We start from the raw sequence: 22,346 nt of genomic DNA on the forward strand, positions 1-22,346 counted from the left end.
TCTTGAAAGATAAACCCGGTTTCAAGCTACTCCCGAGAAGACAACTGGGCTTTTCGGCCATGACCAATTTGGGAGGCGGCCCCGGCAGGGGCCGTCTTTGGCAGGCGCTAGCTTTGGCGCTGGCCATATTGGTAGTTTCGAGCAATGTAGGGTCTGCTTTTGGTGATGATTACTACACTTACTCTTCTCCCCCTCCACCTTCTCCTTCACCGCCGCCACCTTATGTCTACAAGTCACCGCCCCCACCCTCGCCATCTCCCCCTCCACCCTACGTGTACAAGTCTCCACCCCCGCCTTCCCCTTCTCCGCCACCTCCTTATGTTTACAAGTCACCGCCTCCACCCTCACCGTCTCCCCCCCCCTACATGTACAAGTCTCCCCCACCATCACCTTCTCCCCACCTCCTTATGTTTACAAGTCACCACCTCCACCATCGCCATCTCCACCTCCTCCATACATCTACAAGTCCCCACCTCCACCTTCACCATCCCCGCCGCCACCATACTATTATAAGTCTCCCCCTCCGCCTTCACCATCACCTCCACCTCCTTACTATTACACATCTCCACCGCCGCCTAAGAAGTCTCCACCACCGCCATACTACTACAAGTCTCCTCCTCCGCCTTCACCATCACCTCCACCACCATATTACTACACTTCTCCGCCTCCCCCTAAGAAGTCTCCTCCCCCGCCTTACTACTACACCTCCCCACCGCCACCAAAGAAGTCTCCTCCACCGCCTTATTACTACAAGTCTCCTCCTCCACCTATGCCATCGCCTCCACCACCATATTACTACACATCTCCGCCTCCCCCTAAGAAATCTCCTCCCCCACCTTACTACTACACTTCCCCACCACCACCTAAGAAATCGCCTCCACCACCATACTACTATACATCTCCACCACCACCCAAGAAGTCGCCCCCACCACCTTACTACTACACCTCTCCACCACCACCAAAGAAGTCTCCTCCACCGCCTTACTACTACAAGTCCCCTCCTCCTCCTAAACATGTTCCTGCACCTTATTACTACACATCTCCTCCTCCGCCGGTCCACCATCATCACCCTCACTTGGTCGTTAAGGTTGTCGGGAAAGTTTATTGCTACAAGTGCTATGATTGGGGACACCCTATCAAATCCCACGACAAGAAACACCTCAAAGGTTGGTAGACATGTGCAAATTCTATCATCACTAATTTTGTTTGAGTAAATTAAGGTACTATTACAATAAGGTATAAATATAAAATATATCATCCCTTGGCTGACTTTTGAATTAGGATTATGTATATTTTTTAATGATTACTTTTTAATAAATGGAGCAGGTGCCGTAGTGGAGGTGACATGCAAGGCCAGCAAAAGCTGATCAAGGCCTATGGAACCACCAAGATCAATGGCAAATACAGCGTCACCATTCCGGGCTTTGACTACACCAAGTATGGCTCCAAGGCATGCACTGCCAAGCTCCATGCGGCACCTGAGCATTCTCTCTGCTCCATCCCCACCGACTTGCACGGTGGCATGAAGGGTGCCAAGCTCTCTGTCAAGTCCAAGACTTACCATGAAGTCGTGCTTTCCGCTAACTACTTTGCTTTTGCTCCCAAGACCCCCTACCCTGAGTGCAAGAAGCTCAAGCCAACTCCTGCCCCCTACGTCTTACAAGTCCCCGCCTCCACCTCCATCCACCTATGTGTACAAGTCACCTCCTCCGCCACCGTATGTCTACAAGTCTCCCCCGCCTCCACCACCCAAATACATTTATAAGTCTCCTCCCCCGCCACCTTACGTCTACAAGTCTCCACCACCCCCACCTCCCACTTATGTCTACAAGTCGCCTCCTCCGCCTCCTTACATCTACAAGTCTCCACCCCCACCACCATCCCCGTATGTTTATAAGTCCCCTCCGCCACCACCTTATGTCTACAAGTCTCCTCCTCCTCCGCCCTACATTTACAAATCTCCTCCCCACCCCCACCATCCCCATATGTCTACAAGTCTCCTCCGCCACCACCTTACCTCTACAAATCTCCACCACCTCCTCCCTATGTGTACAAGTCTCCCCACCTCCGCCTTACATCTACAAGTCTCCACCACCACCTCCGCCCTCACCTTATGTCTACATGTCTCCTCCCCCACCACCTTACATTTACAAGTCTCCCCCACCGCCACCTTATGTCTACCAGTCTCCACCGCCGCCCCCATATGTCTACAAATCACCGCCTCCACCACCTTACATTTACAAATCACCTCCACCACCATCTCCATCACCACCACCTCCTTACATCTACAAATCACCTCCACCACCATCTCCATCGCCGCCTCCTCCCTATGTATACAAATCACCTCCACCACCATCTCCATCACCGCCACCTCCTTACATCTACAAATCACCCCCACCACCATCTCCGTCGCCGCCTCCTCCCTATGTATACAAATCACCCCCACCACCATCTCCGTCGCCGCCTCCTCCCTATGTATACAAATCACCTCCACCGCCATCTCCATCGCCGCCTCCTCCCTATGTATACAAATCTCCACCACCCCCTTCACCCTCACCTCCTCCTCCCTACCTTTACACCTCGCCTCCACCACCCGTGAAATCACCTCCTCCCCCGGCCTACGTCTACTCATCACCTCCGCCACCAACATACTACTAAGCTCAAGAAGCCTAGTCATGAGCCAGTTCCAATTAAGTAAGTAGTGTCTAAACACTGATATTTGCTCACAAATGTATCCAAAAAGTCATATTTCAAGCGTTCCTTTACTGAAATGTAAAACTTAATCTCACTGATCGCATTCGAATGCAGGTTCTAGTTTCAAGAGTGTAATAAGGAGAGTGATAAGGGTGCAAGAATCAATCATCAATTTCATCAAGTTTCATCGAATAAGGGTCTCAAAGATCCATCGGCCAAGAGCCAACGAGGGGAAATGGGTCGCCAGATTGCTTCTGCCTCTTTGATTGTCGTCTTCCAACTTCTGCTCACATTACTTTCAGATGGGACAGGCTCAAAATGCTTATCTCAACAAAGAAAATGGTCGGAGCATGCCTTGATAAAATAAGGGTGCAGGATTTGCCCATCTAGCTTTGCTTGTATTTTTCCTTTCCGTTACTAATACTCGTCGCCTTCTTAGGATGTAATCTCATTTATTTTGCCATGTCCTTGTACTACTTCATGATGATTTGGACTCCTCCCTTCATTTGTTTGTTGGATCCTCTTGTTATTGAATAAAATTCCATCTAACAATAAGCATAAATTGATTAATTTAATGAGTTCTTTTTTTTTGCTTCTTCTCTATCACATTTGACCAATACTTATGATTTATCAATTAAATTCACAAATAATTTATTGATATTTGGTTTCCAAGCCTGAATTATAAGATGGGGGGCGATTAAATTGTTCGATTCTGAAAAAAAGATTTTGATTTCGTGCCGGTAGATTTCTAAAACCGGATATGTTAAAAGACCGTCAGTAAGAAAGATTTATTAATCACTCGTTTTTTGACAATTTGTGAAAATTAATAATCTTCTTTGCAGTTTGCAAGTTACCAAACTTCATTTGTCCTTTTTTTTTTTTTTATCAATGCCTTAAAATCACCAACCTTTATATGGATTTATCAATATTTTTTATTGAGTGACTCACCAACCCTTTTTAGATTAAATTACTAACGAATTTTGGATTATAAACTTCCATTTGAATTACTTACCGACATTTAGTTAAGTCCTTTTTTCAAATATATCTAAACAATAAAAAAGGAATCGTAGGGCATATGCTGTATCGACTTTTATTTTTTCTTAATCTGAATTTTGCTGCTCCGCTTTGACTTTATTTTACATCTGAAACTTCTCAAAATTTGAACACTCAATTATTGAGACGTACATTTTGGTAATTTAATATTTTTGTTTGCTCAAGTATCAACTGAGGACATCCTAGATAGAATCAGGAGCCAATAGGCTCGGCCCAAACCCAATGCAACTATACCCAGCAGACCCAAAACCCAACGCAGAAGCTAACCCTATGCCCCTCGATTCCTCTACATCTATGAACAAGAGTACTACGAAATTTATCGCAGCCTAAAGTCATGGAACTATACGCCACCCTTACAACTGGAAATTCATCATCAACCAATCAACTGAGGTTCCATTACAAACTCAGAAGTACGACTTTTAACATCTAATTCTCCAAATTGCTACATACAGCCTTGATATCTGCGGGTACTCGAATCCTTCTACCATATATCATGCTTTCAAAAATAGTTCAAACATAGAGAAGGGTATCTCGTCCATAACTCTGCCAATTTGGGGATCACATTGATCATAAACTACCCTATTTCTTTCCTTCCCAATGTAACAGACGGAGAAACTCCAAGCTAGATTCATTAGCCCCACCTTCAAACTCTTTTCCTTTAAAGGAAGTGCGGGGCCAAGATAATTCCCGATTCCTAGCCAAAGCTTTTCTAAGGTACACAAAGCAGAAATGTTACTCTCTCCCGAATCTGCTTCGCAAAAGAGCATTGAAAGAACAGGCGCTATCTTGTTTTAGGTCCCTGCTCGCATAATAAGCACTCTTCCTCAAGGGACCATCACCTCCTCATTCTATCTCTGGTCTGCAATCGGTTTAGGATAGCAAGCCAAGCATTAAACCCATGAGTTGGGACATCTGGCCTAAACTAGATGAGCTTGTGACGTTGGACCTTAACATGTTGAGGGCTAAGTAACTTTCATGCTTCTTTTTTGTTGAACTTCCCAGTCGATCTAAGAATATATAGCTCCACGTCCAACTGTTTGAATAATTAGCAAATCCTCAAATCTAGAAGAAGGCCGGCTGCAATAATTACCATCAATCACTGCAGCCACCTTAGCATTCTTTTGAATATTTGAGTCATAATAGAATCCAAAAGGGAAGTCCGTCCAAAAAAATTTCCAAAGTGTAGCAGTCATCAAACCACAATGATATAGCTTTCCCATTCCCCACAATCTATCGCACACAAGGTTTCAAAATATGCCTCAGCTTTAGTAATTTTCGCCAAGCCCAAATGCAATCCTGTTTAGCCTCAACCTGCTAGGTACTACGGTCCTTCAGCAGATGGCAATGAATCCAGGGCATCAATAGGGAGCCAGATAGAAGCAGCAAGTTCCAGAGCTTCTTCGGAACGCCTAATCATTTCCACAATTGCACATTTCTCAATCCCAAGCTGTCCTAACAATCAGGTGAGCGCCCATTTTCCCAACCTTGAGCCGTGATTCAAATATAGCTTTTTCGTAGCTGAACAATGTTTACATTTTTGACAGAAAAGTAAGATGTACTTTTTGTTTTTACTTATACTTCGTTTGTTTTGTGAAAAATGAGTAATATGAAAAATATTTTGTTTCAAATGAATCGCTTATATCACTTGAAATAATTAGTCAGTGAAAAATAGTTTTATTATTAACAATAATATATATTTAAATATTTTTTCATGGGCGATAAAAATATTTTTCGTTTTATTCATTTTTATAGACAATACAAGTGATAATTTTTCGGAAAATATTTTTAAAATCATTTATTTTTTGTGAAAAAACTGTACCCTTAATTGTAGTCAAATTCAAAGTTGCTAGCTGAATCTTTTTTTCTATCTCAAAACAGCAATGTATTAAACTTCCCCACGCTTGCTGTGGAAGGAATGGAGCCACATGCTTACCTCGTATTTCACCATCTTTGATTATTACTAAGAATTACTTGTACTAGTTAAGATGTATAATGAGGTTAATCATATTAATTGAATTTAATTAAATAGTTGACAACCTAAAAATAAATTGATAAATTAATTTATGAAGAGTTGGCAAGTCATTCTAATTTATTATAAGAGTTAAAATATTCAAAATGTTAGTAATTATGTAGATAAAAGTCGACCAATTAGTTTGGTAGGATATCAATAAGTGAGTGGAAAAAAGTCACCGGCCAGTTTTCTATCAATATTTTCTTGATAGCTACCAACACTTATTGAAATTTTACAGTTTGGAGAAAGAACAAGTGCTTTTAAGCGCTAAATAATAGAATTCTAGAAGGAAAATTACTCAATAAATCCTAAACCTATTGTCTGGGTGCCAATTTAATTCTTTTTTTTTAATTTTGCTAATTTAATCTTAAAAATTTACACAAAATTCAAATATAGTTTTTCTAACTAATTTTCACTGGAAATTGATAACATGTCAATGTGCAATGTAAGAGGATCGGCGATAATGAAACCGCCACTTAATCGATTTCCGACAAAAATTGAGCAGAAGGATTATATTGGAATTTCTCATAAATATTTAGGATCGAATTAGTAAAATTAAAAAGTTTGGGATTAAATTTACATTTGTACAAATTTAAGATTTATTGGGCAACTATCCGTCATCACCTTCAAAACCAGCACGTTATGATGGCCTCACAAAACGCAAATTCAGCTCAGAAGAGATGTGATCTCTGTATCTATCCCTCCCTCTCTCTCGTGTACCTTCCCATCAAACTAAAATTTTATTTCCTGGAGAGCTCGTAGGCCAATCATGGATGCCACATGCACCTCTCGCGACCGAGAACTATTCCGATTGACAAAAAGCACGTGAATTGCAGAATGCACAAAATTGAAGTACAGCGTAGTGGCTCCACCCAGAAAGTGACGAACGTGCATCGTTTTATCTGCCCACCCCGTGCATTAAGATAATAGCAATCGAACCCAAGCGCCGTACAAGTCCAGAGATCTCTGATTGCCTCAACGGTTTCTCTTCTTGACTTGGAAATGGTCGACTCCGCTCCTCTTTCTGTATGACGTCAAGGCCATCGTCGACTCGTTCTATAAGCTGAACAGGAACTACTTTTGACCCTCCCGCCGTTGGCTTTTAAAAAAGGATTTTGAGGCCAGCTAGAGAAGCTATCTTACTTGATTAATCTATGATGCTTATTGAATTATTCCTCTTCTTGACAGCTATTGCCCCCTGGCGGCTTCCCACTATAAATACTCTCTGTCGTCACCCTGCCGTCCTCAACCGAAAAGCCCCTTCTCCCTCTTCTCCGAGTTTCTCTTACCCAAATTCTTAAATATTAACCTAGTTTCAAGATATTTTTAAGGATCCAATTGGGCTTTTCAGTCATGACGAATCTGGACGGCAGCCCAGGCAGAGTTTGTCCTTTGTTGTGCTCAAACTAAAATTAGCAACAATATAATTAAGTTTTAATTGTTTTACTATATATATGCAAAGAGAATGCTCAGGTGCAGCGTGGAGCTTGGCAGTGCACGCCTTAGAGTCGTACTTGGCAATAGTCGAAGCCCAGTACGGTGACGCTGTATTTGCCATTGATCTTGGTGGCTCCATAGGCCTTGATCTACTTCGCACCGGCATTGCATGTCACCTCCACAATGGCACCTCCCTGATATGTCTACAAATCTCCCCACCGCTGCCTTATGTCTACTGTCTTTGCCACCGCCGTCCTCATATGTCTACAAATCACCACCTCCACCACCTTACATTTACAAATCACCTCCACCACCATCTCCATTGCCGCCACCTCCTTACATCTACAAATTGCTTGCCCCACCTGAGAAATCGCCTCCTCCCCCGGCATACATCTACGCTTCGCATCTGCCACCAACACACTACTAAGCTCAGCCACGAGCCAGTCTTAATTAAGTAGCATCTAAACCGTCTAATATGCGCTCATAATTGAATCCAGAAAACAATATTTCAAGCATTCATTTACTGAATCCTAAAACTTAGTTCCACTAATCACATTCGAATACGGATTCTAGTTTTAAGAGTGCAATAGACGACGGTGATAAGGGTGCAATAATCAATCATCCTTTTCATCAAGTTTCGTCGAGTAACGGTCTCAAGGATCCATCATCCAAGAACCACCGAGTGTAAATGGCTCGCCAGATTGCTTCTGCCTCTTTGAGTGTCACCTTCCAACTTCTGCTCACAATCCGGACGAGACTGGCACCAAATGCTTATCTCAAACGGACAAAATGGTCGGAGCATGCCAGCATAAGACAGGGTGCAGGATTTGCGGACTCCGCCTTGCTTGTGTTTTTCATTGTCCAGACTAACATTCGTGACCTTGTAAGGATGTAATCTCAATCATTTGCCATGTGCTTGTACGACCACATTTTGATTTGGACTCCACTTGTTCTTTGTGCAACAAAATTTGGCGTTGCAATAAACTTAACTTGGATTGATTAGCCTACTACTTTCTTTTCATTGCTTCCCCTCTACGGTCAGGCTGGGCTAGTACTTAGATCTATCATTATGTATGCAGCGGTTACCGAGATCTTATTTCTGAGTTTGAATTATTTGATGGGCAATGATTTAAATATTCTATTATAAAAAGCAAACAATTCTATTTTCGTGCCGGTAAATTTCTAAAAAAGTATATATTAAAAAAACTTTCAGTAAATTATTAATCACTTGATGTTCCGGGTAATTTTTCGGTAACTGATCGACAATTTTAGGAAATTACTGATCTTGTAGATAGATTGCAAGTTACCAAAATTTCTTATCTTTTACCAACTTTCATTTGTATATCTTACAACAACCTTAAAATTACCTACTTTTATAAGAATTTATCAATATTTATTTGAGTGACTTATCAATCATTTTAGGATTATATTATCAATACTCTCCTTTAATTACCAATATCTAGTTGACTTTTTTTTTTTTTAAATTTATCCAAACAAAAGAAAAGGAATCATTGGGCATGTGTACATCGACTTTAAAATTCTTTTTCTTTTTTTGCTTAATCAAAATTTTGCGGCTCAAACACTTTAATATTTACTAAATCCGAAACTCCTCAAATTTTGAGCACTTAAATGTTAACATGTAGGACTTGAGCAAGTCCTAAAAAGGTTCACGGAGGAAATAGGCGGGAGAATTGCCCTGGAGTGAGAGACCCCACGCTGTCCTTCTATTCCCTCTCTGTCGGGAAGACAAAGATAGATAGGAAATTATGGGGCCTTATGGTGGTGAAGGTAGACACTACGTCAGAACTTCGGTTTTGGCTACTACCGGGTAGGCATGTATAGTAGCCTCTTATGCCTGAAGTAAGTGAGAATGGGTTAAATGCCTATAGCTAGGTTGACACGCGTTATGGCACTGTCCTCAACCACAAGTTGACCTAGTTCTCCTAGTTGAGGACAGTGCCGTAGATTTTTTGCTTTTGCTAAGTAAATAGTTTTATTTGCATAATACCAAAAGAAGGGAGGGCCACTTCCCATACTAGCCCAGATATCAACTTTACACATCCTAGATAGACCCAAAGAGCCAATAGGCTAAGCCCAAAACCTAATGCAACCATACCCAGCAGCCCAAAACCCAATATCTTATCAATTAGACAGAGAACAACGAAATTTATCGCAGGAAGAAGTCATGAAACTATTCACCAGCCTTTACACATGGAAATTCATCCTCAGCCCATTGATCGAGAGGTTCCATTACAAACCCAAAAGTACAACTTTTAACCTCTAATCCTTCAATTGCTGCATATTGCCTTGATATCTGCAGGTAGCACCACCGTCAAAATTTTTCTTTTAAAGGGAGTGAAGGGCCAAGAGAATCGAGGATTCCAAGCCCGAGCTCATCTAGGTAAGCAAAGCAGAAACATCATCCTCTCCCAGATCTGCTTTGAAAAAGTGCATCAAAAGAACATATGCTTTCTTGTTTCAGCTTCCTGCTTGCATAATGAGCACTTATCCTCCAGGGAACACCGCCTCCTCATTCTATCTTTGGAACATTTGGCCTAAACCAATAAACCGGATAAGCTTGTGCCATTGGACCTTAACACGTCGAGGGCTAAGTTCTATGCCTCTTTTTGATTGAACTTCAAATAATGAGCCCCCAGAGAATTCACCTTATCCTCAGTATCAGATCCGGGGGAATATAACTCCGCGTACATCCACTTGAATAGCTAGCAAATCCTCGATTCTAGGAGAAGGCCAGCACCAATCATTACCATCTATCACAGCAGCCACCTGCATTCTTTTGAACAATTGAGTTATAAAGAATACTAGAGGGAAACCTGTCTAAAAGAATTTCCGAAGGGGTACCAGTTATGAAACCACAAAGATATAGCTGTCACATTCCCCACAATGTAATGCACACTAGGTTTCAAGATATAACTCAGCTTTAGCAATTTCCTGCAAGCAGACTGCAATTCTGTCTAGCTCAACCGCAAGGTTCTACAGTCCTTCAGCAGATAGCAATGAATCTACGCTACCCATAGAAAGCCAACCTCGACACGCGATTCAAATATCATAACTTTTTTGAAATTTAAATAATATTTATGTTTCATTTATTTCTTGAAAAAAGAATAATTTAGAAAATGTATATTTTAAAATGATCACTTGTATCTTTTCAAATAATATTTTAAAATGATTAATTAATGGGATATCTTATTATCATCAAGAAAAATTTATATCTAAACATTTTCCCGAACAATGGAAATATATTTTATTCGTTCATTTTTACAAACGATACAAACTATCATTTTCAAAAAAATATTTTTTAAATAACTTATTTTTCACGAAATAAATAAATCATTGATATTGACAGAAAAATAGAAAAATACTTTTTTTTTTGTTCTCATTTAATGGTAAATGGATATGCCTTAATCTAATAAAAGTCCCTAATGCTTGTGATGTCTCGGAAATCTTTCGCCCTTGTAACACCATTTATAAAATCATTACTATTAGTGCAATCGCCTTAGCTTCGCGTCTTTCTTAGTTTACTCCAAAACGCTTCAAAAGGGAGGAGGATTAGAGATAACATTCTTTTGGCTCAAGAAATACTTATTTGGAACCGTAAATGTGCAAACATTTCCAAAAGGCTTATGATACTATCAAAAATTTTCTTAATCAACACTCATGGCATTTGGCTTCCCGATGTGTTTGTTCGGTTGATTATGGCTTGTGTTCGGACTCCCAAATATTCCATTTCAATCAATGGAGAGCTTCATGGATTCTTTGCCGGTGGGAGAGGACTACGACAAGGAGATCCTATGTCCCCTTATCTGTTCACGCTTGTGATGGAGGTATTCTCTGGAATTCTAGTCTCTCAGACTTCTCTTAACGAATTCAATCCCTATTGGAGGTGCAAGGCAACTCGGCTGACCCACCTTTTTTTCGCGGATGACGTTTTCCTTTTCTGCCGGGCTGACTGGGCGTCTATCACCTTAATGAAAAAGGGCCTTGATATGTTCTCTTCATGGAGTGGCTTAATCCCGAATAGAAACAAGAGCGAAATCTTTATGTCGGGAGGATCTTTGGCTATTCGCAATTATATTCAAATGGCCTTTGGATTCCAAGAAGGTACCTTGCCTGTGCGATACCTCGGGGTTCCCATCATCTCTTCAAGACTTAGAAAAGTTCATTGTATTGCTCTAATTGATCGGATCACCGCTAGGCTCAATCTTGGACTCTAAGATTTCTATCATAGTTGGGTGTCTATTGATGTATCGACTCCATTCCATTCAATCATATAATTTCCGAGTGTTTTTATTTTTTAAGGGTTTAGTATTGAAACAATCTTGAGAAATTCTTAAAAGGATCCGCACTTGGTAAATGTGGGGCTAAGGTTGCGTGGGAAGATTATGCCTCCCAAAAATGAAGGTGGGCTTGGCATAAGGAATTTGAAAGACCAAAATAAAGCGCCATGCTTAAATATGGATCCTTTTCACCGACAAAGAATCGCTGTGGTGTCGATGGATCCACTCTAATTTCTTAAAAAAGGACAACTTTTGGATCGCCTCAACACCTTCTACGTGTTCTTGGGGCTGGAAAAAAATATTGCAATTAAGAACAGAGTTTAGGTCTTGCTTCGCTTGGAAGATTGGTAATGGACTTTCGGTTTCTTTATGGCATGATCAATGGCTCGCGATGGTCCCCTTGATCTTTTATTTCGACATCCATCATTGAATTGTTGGGTCTCCTTAAGCATGCTGTTGTTGCGATCTATTCTCCCCCTCGTCATGCATTTAAGAGCTCACTTTTTTGTTCTCTCTATTAAATCATCACTCATCCGGATCCTTTTCTGGCCTCGCATGGGATTTCACTAGAACAAAGAAGGAAAGAGTTTCTTGGGACTCTTTTATTTGGAACTTATTGTCCCTAGAAATCAATTTAACTTGTGGTTGATTACCAAGAACAGATTACCCACCCAGGAATTCCTAATCCATACTGGTAGAATCGTTTCGGGTACTTGCGCATATTGTAATGCTACTCCGGACTCTATTGATCACTTGTTCTTCAACTGTGGTATCTCGGCCACGCTTGCTTATTTTTGGGCGACGAGATGCAATCTACCTTGAAAATCGAGGCCATGGATGGACAACCTTGCTTGGGCGATCGGTTGCTCTCCTAAGAAGGATTTCTACCATCGGATTGCGAGGTTCTCTTTCGGTGGCCTTTGTTATTTGATTTGGAAGAAAAGGAATGATATTATTTTCCGAGGGGAAGCACTAAGAACCACCTTATGAAGATAGTCAAAGATAAAGCGACTACTTTCACAAGTGTTCGTGACACTCCGAGAAATAGGCGTCTCCAAAGAAGCTGGGATCTTGACCCCTCCATCTTTACGGATCGTCTCGGGCGTTAGTCTCCCCGTTTCTTCCCTCCTTCTGATCCAGCTTCATCATCGCTCCGTTTCTTCGTTTTCGAATGATTGGCGGAGGTTAGGTGGTGTGCTTCTTTTGTGTTGTAACTGTGGTTCTTCACCTTTTGGTCTGCTTGCCTTTGGCTTTTGTCACGGCTCCATTCCACTCTTCGGTCTTCCTAGAGTGTAAGCCTTTGGAGCCGGCTTTTGTATTTTGTCCAAAGCTAATATATTCTTTACCTTTACCAAAAAAAAAAAAAAACACGTACGATACGAAAAAAAATTAGCTTAATTAACTAGTTGGATGTCTATTGACATATCGACTCACTAATCATATAATTTCCGCGTCCTTCTTATTTTTAATCATCGCGAGGAAATTCCAAGTTTTCTTTTGGACAAAAATAGGGAAAACATACGTGTTGTTGCCCTTGGTAATATCAATATGTTGCCTCTTTCTTTATTTATTTATTGTCTCAGAGTAAGAAAAGGACCATAACGCCCTTGGGAGTTCCCTTTCGTTCCCCCTCTCTCTTTGAGGGGTCTCAACTCCACGCCGTAACCATCTCTCCGTCTCTCTCTCTGTGGCAGAATTCGTTGGTTCAAGCGAGAGCCCCCTGATTCATCCCGGCCAGAGGAGTGGCTTCCTCGCCCGTTGTTGCGGCCCATCATGGTACGTATCGCGTCGATCGTCTTCTTCGGTGGTTCCGGCGGATGTCGGTTTCGACCGTCCCCAGCCTGGGTGGTTCTCCCCTGTAATTGCATCTTTATGCTCATTGGGGGGGAGCCGCAATATCCCCGCAAAGTTCGCATTTTTCGTTTTGCCCGACCCGCTTCGTGCCCTTTGCATTCGCCCGATGGCATTGGCCCTGCCAGAATTCATTCGCTCCTTGCGTGGTTAGGGTTTCGCGATGTGTTTGTTAGGATTGTGCCCCGTCTGTTTTAATCGGAGTTCGGGTGGATTTGGAGATTTGTCGATTATCCGAGTGTGAATTTTAAGGGCGCGTTTGGTTCTTATGACCTACCCGATTGGGTGGGACTTGAACCGGCGACGAATGAGACTTGCAGAGTTTTTACTGGGTTTCGAGGGAGGATATTGCCGGGCGGGTTTGCGCTCGTGTTATTTCTATGTTGTACTCTCGGTGGTAATTTATTTTTTGTGGGCTATATGACGACGAATTATTTTTCTAATGGATGCTTGGTTAATGCATCCATTTTTAAGTTGGGTCCAAGAGGAAAACCTTTTTTTGCCAGTTTTTCTTTGAGGAGAAATTAGCTGCATACAATTTTCTTTTCTTTCAAAAAGATGAAGCATGGCGACTAGCTTGGTCAGTTGGCAATGTTTGAGAGAACTGATAATTTGGCGGTATGGAGCCAAATAGGCAAGGGGTGTGGCTATTGTATGAGTAGATGCTAGCTGTAGTAAATTGTCCTTCGGCACAGAAGAGCATGTTCATGAATGAGGGAGAGAGAGCAGGGAACACGCAGAAGGTTGGGAATGCTGAGTACTTAAAGGCTGATGTGAATGGGCAATTGACGTTTGGCTGATTGCTTGCTCTTTAAATGGACATAACTTCTACATACCCTTTGCTATTATTGATCTGTAGTTGTTTCTGCAGGCAGCGAAGATTCTTGCCAACTTGGTTGTGATGGGCGGTGGTATTTTAGCCAGGGCTTTTGTGCAGGCATATCGTCAGGCACTCGCTAGTAAGTCTTTCCAGCTTTTCTGTGGGCATATTTTTACTATTTATTTTATTTGTTTGTATCATTAATATCTTTGTCCTCTTGAATGCTTATTAAAAGTTAAAAATCAAGAAAATATGGTTAAGATTTTGAAGGCATTAAGTTGCTGCCAATTTTTGCTAAGAATATAGGGAATTTGACTAAAATGTTCTTGTTGAAGATATGGTTGAAAGTGAAGCTATATATAGTAAAAGGACTGGTTTGCCCTTCCCAGCTTAGTGAGGAACGGTCCATGCAATCTGTAGTAATCTTCTAATGCTCAACTTGAAAGCTGAAATGTAACTGTTCACGGACCGATCAACTACCTTTCCCATCAGACAGTGGAGTTTCTTTTCATGCTGAATGTACTCTGTGACAAAAAGGAGTCATTTTGAACATTATCCCAGTCGGCAATGACAGAATTTCAGTCTGGCATCAGTCAGCCTATATTTCTAGGTTGGATGCTGCTGTTTACAAACTTTTGTTTGAAATCTCCAACTTCTACTGGTTCAGAACGTTGAAAAATTAAATATGAATTTTTTTTTTTTTTCTGAGCTGAAACTGTATGGTGAAGTACAACAATTGTGGGGAGCAGGTGATGGAGGATAGTTTATTGGTATTGTGCCAAATGGTGCCTGATTTTATCTATTTGTTCTTAGTACAAACAAAAGAATAGAAATCCGTTTGGTAAAGTTTTTGTTTTTGGGAATAGATTTGGAATAGAATCAAAAAGTAAAAGAAAGTTACTTTTTGCTCCCAAGAAAACTCCTGAATCAAGCCCAGACTATTTCTTTTTTCTTTTCTTTCTTTTTCTCTTCCTTTTCTTCTTCCTCTTCCTCTAGCTGGTCACTTGCCATGGCGAGAGCTGATGACCAGCCAAAAGATGTTCGGTCACAAAAAAAAGAAGATGCGAAGGGAAAAAAAAAAAAAAAGAAAAGATAAAAAAAGAGAAATTTGTAATAAAATTATTAAAAAAATTAAAAAGAATTCCAAGTCACAAAAAAATCTGAGGGTCGTATTAAACATATTTTTATTTTGGGAATAGAAATTTTGTGTAGTTGCTAAACACTTTCGAATGTTTAAAAACTTGTTTAGGGAACAAATTAAAGGAAAAAAAAAGTCATTTGACAGCAAAAATTGTTCCCAGGAGTAGAATGGTTCCCAAATGCACTCTTAGAGTGTGCATGACAAGAAATTGATTTCTGACAAGAAATTGATTTCTCAATTTCTATTTCAGAAATTGAAATATTAAAAATTTTAGCTTCTGATTTATTTTTTAAATCTATTTTTGGAATAGAAATCTGTTCCGAAAATAGAAAAATCAAATTGCATTACCAAATGGATTTTTGTTCCAAACCTGTTCCAAGAAACAGAGAAACAGATAAATAGAGACAGAGAAATAGAGAAGTATAAATTTTATCATGCGCGCCTCTACTTGTCATCTTCTCTTCCTTATATGTCTGGCTTTTTTCAAATAAAGAAAAAAGATTCCTTAGTTGAGTCTATTCTGACTGGGGTTAGTTGCTATATGGTGGGAGAAAGACAATGGTGTGCTGCCTTTCTGTCTCAGTGGTTATAGTTCTTGTCCTTGAATCCTTTTAAGCGTCCATATATTCTATAGTTGAGACCCCTTGGGATTGGGGCCTCTCTGTGAATATGAGTCCCTTTGCTGTCTTTGTCCTTGTCTCTCGCCCTTGCATCTCAACCGTTTTTCTTTGTAATTATCAAATGCCCTATTAGTTTCTGTCCTAGCCCCCCAAAAGAAAAAAAAACATGTTTACTTTTCTTCTTCTTTAGTTGGATTGATCCTTTTGAGGATTGTTTGATCAAAATCATTTATCATAAATGAATTCGCGGCAATTTAAGCAATTTTCTAACGAATTTTGTTTAGTCTCCTATACAGTCTTAGTACATATTACTCTTGGTATATTTGGTGTGCAAAAAGAAATACAGACTGTATTAGTCAAAGAAAAGGTGTAGCATCAATAATTCTCTTATTAAGTTACCTGTGCTGTGTAAATGGAAGGCAGCCCCTGGCACCACTTTTGAAATTGAGAATGAATAAGTGGAGCAGAGAATAGGAAAGTGTGAATGATGGAGCAGGAGCTTTCTCTCCAAATGAAACAGATTTGGTGACATTAGACTTTTCTCTGATGCTGAAAATGGGTGTATCTTCCATCGCAGATGCTTCAAAAACCGGTGTTGCCCAGGAAACGGTACAGAATGCTGTCCGTAGAGCAAGTAAGGCCATGACGGAACAAGAGGCGAGACAGATTCTTGGTGTCTCTGAAGAAACCGCATGGGAAGAGATATTGAAGGTCTCCAATAATTTTATTTGTTTCTTTTGCTTTGATTCTTTGCTGTTGCTTGCTTCTCAATAGCTTAAGCCTGTTCTGTTTGTGCAGAAATATGACGTATTATTTGAGCAGAATGCCAAGAATGGTAGCTTTTACATTCAGTCGAAGGTTCACCGAGCTAAGGAGTGTTTGGAGACTGTAAATCGCGGCAAAGCGGATGCTTCTCCAAGTTGATGAAGTAGCCTTTTCTTCTTTTACCTTCTTCTTCCATGTGAGTGATGTTCTCTGATGACACTTAAATCATTCAGCTAGTTGTCAGTGCAACAACTGCCTTGTTGACATAAGATTAGCTCATTTTGTATACGTAAGAATATAGTCGTAGTTAGCACTTCGCCATCACTGATGAATTAGTGAGGTCGCAATTTTGGAAAAAGAAACGTTTATGAAGGAATTTGCGGTTACTTTTTATGAACTTATCCCCTTGTTTTGCCTTTTATCAGGACCTTTCCACATCCCGTTCCATGTTTTTGGATGGATACGACTTACCTCTTCGTTTTGTTTCAGGATATCTTTAAGGGAGGGCTAGATAATAGACTTTTTAAGTGATGTTGCGTTATATTTGGGGATAGTACTTCAGACGTTGGAGTCTTATTTGGAAGCTTATAAACTCTGGATAAAACCAAGGCCGTATGATTCCATGATCAAAATTAACTCGAGGCCCAGAGCACAATGAACAAAGATTTTTTGCAATATCAACGACAAAGGTTTCTTGAAATGACAGAGAACAACCATCTAGAAAAGCCTAGCTAGTTTCTTGTTTTCAACAACTCCACAAGTTCAATTCCTTCAAATAAGCACTAGCGACAATAAAAGTTAGAGATCCAACCTGGTTGTTATCCAATTAGAGGTCACCGATCTCATCTTATAATGTCCTAACTGGCAAGAAGCTAAAATTTGAAGGGAGCAAAAGGATCAAAGCCCGCCAAATTGGCCTGTGAAGGCGAATTAGCCGAGGAAGAACCACTCCCTGTTGATGGCCCAACCCCGTAATAAGTGCCCATGGCCGCAGCCGCCGCTGGATCCATATACCCCATTGCTTGGTGGTGAGGCGGCCCATAAGGAGGAAGCATCCCCGACGTCGGCGGTGGCGGCGGTCCATAATAATAATCCATCCCACCAGTATTACTAGTGGTACCACGCTTGTTCAGATAGAAAGCCTCGCCGCGCAAACCATTGCTAGGGCGGTCCCCTCGATCTCACGGTAGCGGTTCAGATATATAGTGAGCGGCTCGATGTAGTTGTCGAACCCTAGCTTCCCCATGGCCCAGAGGACGTCCTCGGCGGTGATGGTCTTGCGCTGCTCCTGCTGGCACCGGTCGTTGGCCTCCCCTGTGATGAAGCTTATGTACTCTGACACGCACTCCTGGATGGTCTCCTTGGCGTCGTCGGAGATCTTGGCATGCGGGGGGAGGATGCGGCGCATGATCCGTATGACGTTGGCTATCGGCATGTACCGATCCTGCTCCCTGACCCCACCGCCACCGTGGCCACCACCGGGGCGCTCCGTGGTTTTGCGGTCGTTATTGTCGATTGGTTCATCCGCCGGTGGCAACGAGTTATCTGTTCGAGGGAGGGGACCATTAATTCAGTCACTGCAATCACTCATATCGTTATCCAATGCTAATGCAAGTATTAGTCAACGGAGAACCAGAATGACTCATTAATGGGCAGGTGCTCATAATTAAAAGACGAAGATTCGTGTCCACCAATCCTGAATGTCTTTCGACATGCAAAAAGATGATCCTACTCTCCAGAAGCAGAAGGGCATCTTCTTACCTCGTCCCATTTCAAAACCAAGGCGTACCAAGAAGAGGGAATGGGGAAGATTACTGCATGAATGATAAGCCGAGCGATGTGACAAAACTCAAACTGAAGAGCCAATGTACCGACCGGAAAACACGCTGGCAAAAGAGTGGAAAGTGAAGGAGGCGATACCTAACGGGCCGAGAAGTGTCATTTGTCCATGCAAAAATGAAAAAGAAAGCAATAAAACGAAAGAGAGAGAGAGAGAGAGAGAACCGAAGAGGAAAAGATGCCATTGAATATCGAGATCAGGAGCATGGGTCAAAAAGAATAGGCCTCTTTATTTCGTTCTTCCATTGTTTTCTTGGTCTGTAACAGTCCAATTGGGCATTTACTGGTCCAAACAAAGGCAGGTAGTAAAGTAAGAGCGGGCAAACATCCCACCACGGAAGAAGAAGAAGAATAAAGAGGGGGCGGGGGCTCTCTACCGTTCAGATTTTCTTTTTCGTTTCGTTTTTTTTGTTTTTGAGTGGAGGAGTTAATGAGGAGGGGTCAAAGGGACGGGGGGAGGGAGTCTCTTTTCCACTTCTCAAGGCATTTCTCATGTGTCCGAGTTGTTGGCATTAATGCTCCTGTCTGGCTCCCCCGCATGCAAGGCTTCTCTCTGTTTCTCCTGACCAAACACCCCCAGGAGAAACCCAGATGGAATCGAAATGGATCTTGCTATCCCATTTCGTATGTGCGTGCGCGTGCGAGAGAGAGAGAGAGAGAGAGAGAGAGAGAGAGAGAGAGAGAGAGAGAGAGAGAAAGAGAGAGAGAGATTCACAAAGGAAATGTTAAGGAAAAGGATGGCTTCGGTTTGGGCGTTGAGATTACCTATAGGGTTTAACGTATTTTGAGAGACTTCCATTGCTTGCATGCAAGCCACGCCATAGAAATCAGGACCCCCAACACCCCCAAAACCATCAATCCCAGCTACCATGACTGTCATACATACCAACGTTGGTTGAATGCGGTAATGCTGCGTACGACCCATTTTTCACAAGAACTTAAAACTATCTGTCACTCGAAGTGGAGATACATCGTTCCTACGTAAACATGACATACAGATTGACGTCGACCAAACGTCACAACAGCCGCTAAAGGTCCTGCAGAAGAATACGACCATGGCAAAAAGAACAGACAACTCCAAAGCTCATGACGGTCACGACATTACGCTCGCTTAACAACTGGAAGTGTTTTTGCAGATCATGAGGAAAAGGGGGGAAATTTCATATAAAGAAATGATACGAATAAAAGAACCTCAAGCAGGGGAATCTAAGAGGGATCCTTAAGACGCATGCAAGTGATGGAGGAAAATGAGTAGGGACAAATATACGTCGATATGGGGAGAGCGAAATGGGTATTACCCGGGCCAGATTTTGCATGTCCGCGATACCCATGGACGCTGCTTCTGTCTTCACCTTCCATCTCTCTCTCTCTCTCTCTCTCTCTCTCTCTCTCTCTCTCTCTCTCAGAGACAGACTAACACACTTGTACAGAAACATGCCCGGAGGACGACTTATATATACGGAGAATTATTAGATAAACTTGGTCTACGAAAGCTACCATCATTCTAGTCATCGAATATATAGACTTTATAATAGGGCCTGCATAATCAATGATTATGATGATATTGGTTTATAAAAAGAAATCGCCCTCAAGGTCTCGTGTATATAACGTCGTACAGGTGTTAGGTCAGTATGCTTCACTGCCAAAATCAAACCATTCGACTTTTGACAAGTTATGCAATAGGTTGACGAAATATAGAATATGCAACTGCTATTAAGACTTGTCTACTAAATTCGTGTACAGAGAAACGTGGTACATCCGTATGGGAAGCTTCAATAGCCTACCAATGGAGCACTTCTTGTGCGGATGTGCTTGAAATTCGGCTGCGTGCAATTGTGGTTATGCTGTGAAGCGGTGCAAGTCATGTATTTGCTATTATATGTTTTAATTTTGCAATCCCTCAAAGTTAGGCGAGGGAAGCTTTCAAAAATCTATCCTAATTTGATATAAATTCTGAAGTGCCGCAGCTGTTAAGGTATTTTCCATGTATATTTAAAAGTTGTAGCACTGGTTAACACGATCAAAGTGTTAAAATATTCACGAATCCATCTCTGTCTAATAAAATGCTTTACAAAATACATGTTTTACATATATTACCCAAAAAGGAAAAAAATGTATGTACTTTAGAAATATAATCAATTTAGTTATCTCCTGGAGGAGGAGTAATTAAGCTCTAATAATGATGAAATGGAATTTACGTAAATCTAACCTGATTTGTGAAAATCAAGTTTAGTGTCATTGTTGTTTTTGGAGTTTTTTTTTTTTGGTCGGCTTGTTTTTGGAGTTGAAGAGCCAACGATGTTTTAAATTTCAAATCCCAGAATATCAACCTGATGAAAGGATACAATCTGGACATTAATGCATTCGCAAATGTTTTAGATGGTAATAAATGCTACTTTTTATTAACTAAAGGAGACTCAGAAGCCAGGTATTTAATCAATAGGGTTAAGTCAATTCAAAATTTGAATTGTGATTTTTAATCAAGTGCAAAATGTACATTTAATCTAAATATCAAACCGCTTATTTAATGGCCGCGCTGACTCTTTTTGTTTGTTTGCGTGTCTATTTTTCTCTTTTTACTGTATACATTTTAATCTATTTATAAAAGTCAGTGAAAAATTATTTTAATTACTTTTACAGGATTAGTGGCTTGATATACACAGATGGTTTTATTTATTCCTAGAGTCATATAGTGTCCACAAAGTAAGAACATTTGATCTCTCGTTGAAACCCAACTCTTTGTTCTAAACGAAATTAATAAGTTGTTTTAGGTATCTTAAAGAAAAAGAGAAAACTCAAATAATAATAGATCTAATCCACTAACTAAATTTATCTTAACAATAGTCTTGAGTATTTCTAATTCAACAAAAAAATCATTTAATTCTTTTGATGTGGGGCTGTCTACTATTGATACAACCCAGAAGTATGGCATGATTTTGCTCCGCAATATAAACGGAATTTGATATAAGCGTCGGGCTAAAACTGACACGATTTAAGATCCATTGGTTCGTTTTTTAACAGTAGAATAATTTGTCATCATATTAAAAGACTTTGCTTTTTATAGGAAATAACATGATTAGTTGACATATCTATAGTGGCATAACACGAATTGATAGTCCTATATTTATAAGTCTATGTTGATATCAGTTTGTTGGAATTGTTCCCATTTCACACACACATATTTATAGCAAAAGCTGATAAAATATTAAGTGAAGTATGTTAAAAATTTTGGCTTCGTTAAATTATTTTCTCTATACTTTATCGCGTATCCAAATTTGAGAACTTGATCTCAAGCTTGAGTTTAGACTAAAAATGGGAAAATGATACCATGAATGCTATGTTACATCGGGTTTCTAACACTTTGGTGATTTTTTTTTTTTTTTTTTAAAGTTATGACACTAGAGTGATCGGTTGAAAGTTGTGACACTTAGATAAACATTTTTTAGAAGTCATGGTACTAAATTGAACAAAAAAAAAAAAGTGAGGGCATTCAGGTGAATGCTATATGAAAATTATGGCACTTTTAGCATTCTTATCCCAACTAACAATTTATCTGCACAACCAAGTCGAGCTTGACCCCTTGAAAATCTAAGCGAGTCAAGCTCCATTAAGCCCAAATTTAGTACTAGATCATGAACGACCTTGATTTAGTTGGGTTCCAGGCTCAAGCATTAGAAGGTGTTGACTTGACTTGGTTATACGATGACCATGAGAGAGTAAGGGAAATAAAGGAGCAAAATGAGGGAGTACATAATAGGAACAAGTGTGATTTCCCCTCTATCTTGTTTTTGAGATTGATATCACTGCATGGCTAGTA

The 22,346-nt window shown here is 40.7% G+C and overlaps 2 protein-coding genes and 1 pseudogene across 2 annotated transcripts; 2 read left to right on the forward strand and 1 right to left on the reverse strand.

Moving 5' to 3' along the window:
• Positions 1–441: 441 nt before the first annotated feature.
• LOC120294487 (extensin-2-like) lies at positions 442–3,212 on the forward strand. Its single transcript, XM_039314591.1, is given in 5 exon segments — positions 442–1,166; positions 1,327–1,965; positions 1,968–2,057; positions 2,060–2,694; positions 2,809–3,212. Coding segments are annotated over 3 exon segments (1,092 nt in total). The 5' UTR covers positions 442–1,166; positions 1,327–1,562; the 3' UTR covers positions 2,659–2,694; positions 2,809–3,212.
• A 9,950-nt stretch (positions 3,213–13,162) lies between these two features.
• On the forward strand, positions 13,163–17,091 carry LOC104443245 (mitochondrial import inner membrane translocase subunit PAM16 like 2). The gene is made up of 4 exons (XM_010056610.3): positions 13,163–13,269; positions 14,216–14,303; positions 16,503–16,636; positions 16,724–17,091. The coding sequence occupies exons 1-4, from the start codon at positions 13,267–13,269 to the stop codon at positions 16,847–16,849; spliced, it is 351 nt and encodes a 116-aa protein (XP_010054912.1). The 5' UTR covers positions 13,163–13,266; the 3' UTR covers positions 16,850–17,091.
• A 471-nt stretch (positions 17,092–17,562) lies between these two features.
• LOC104428596 lies at positions 17,563–19,400 on the reverse strand (annotated as a pseudogene).
• Between the last annotated feature and the right edge of the window lie 2,946 nt (positions 19,401–22,346).

The sequence above is a fragment of the Eucalyptus grandis genome, chromosome 1 (assembly GCF_016545825.1).
Source record: "Eucalyptus grandis isolate ANBG69807.140 chromosome 1, ASM1654582v1, whole genome shotgun sequence".
Taxonomy (NCBI): Eukaryota; Viridiplantae; Streptophyta; class Magnoliopsida; order Myrtales; family Myrtaceae; genus Eucalyptus; species Eucalyptus grandis.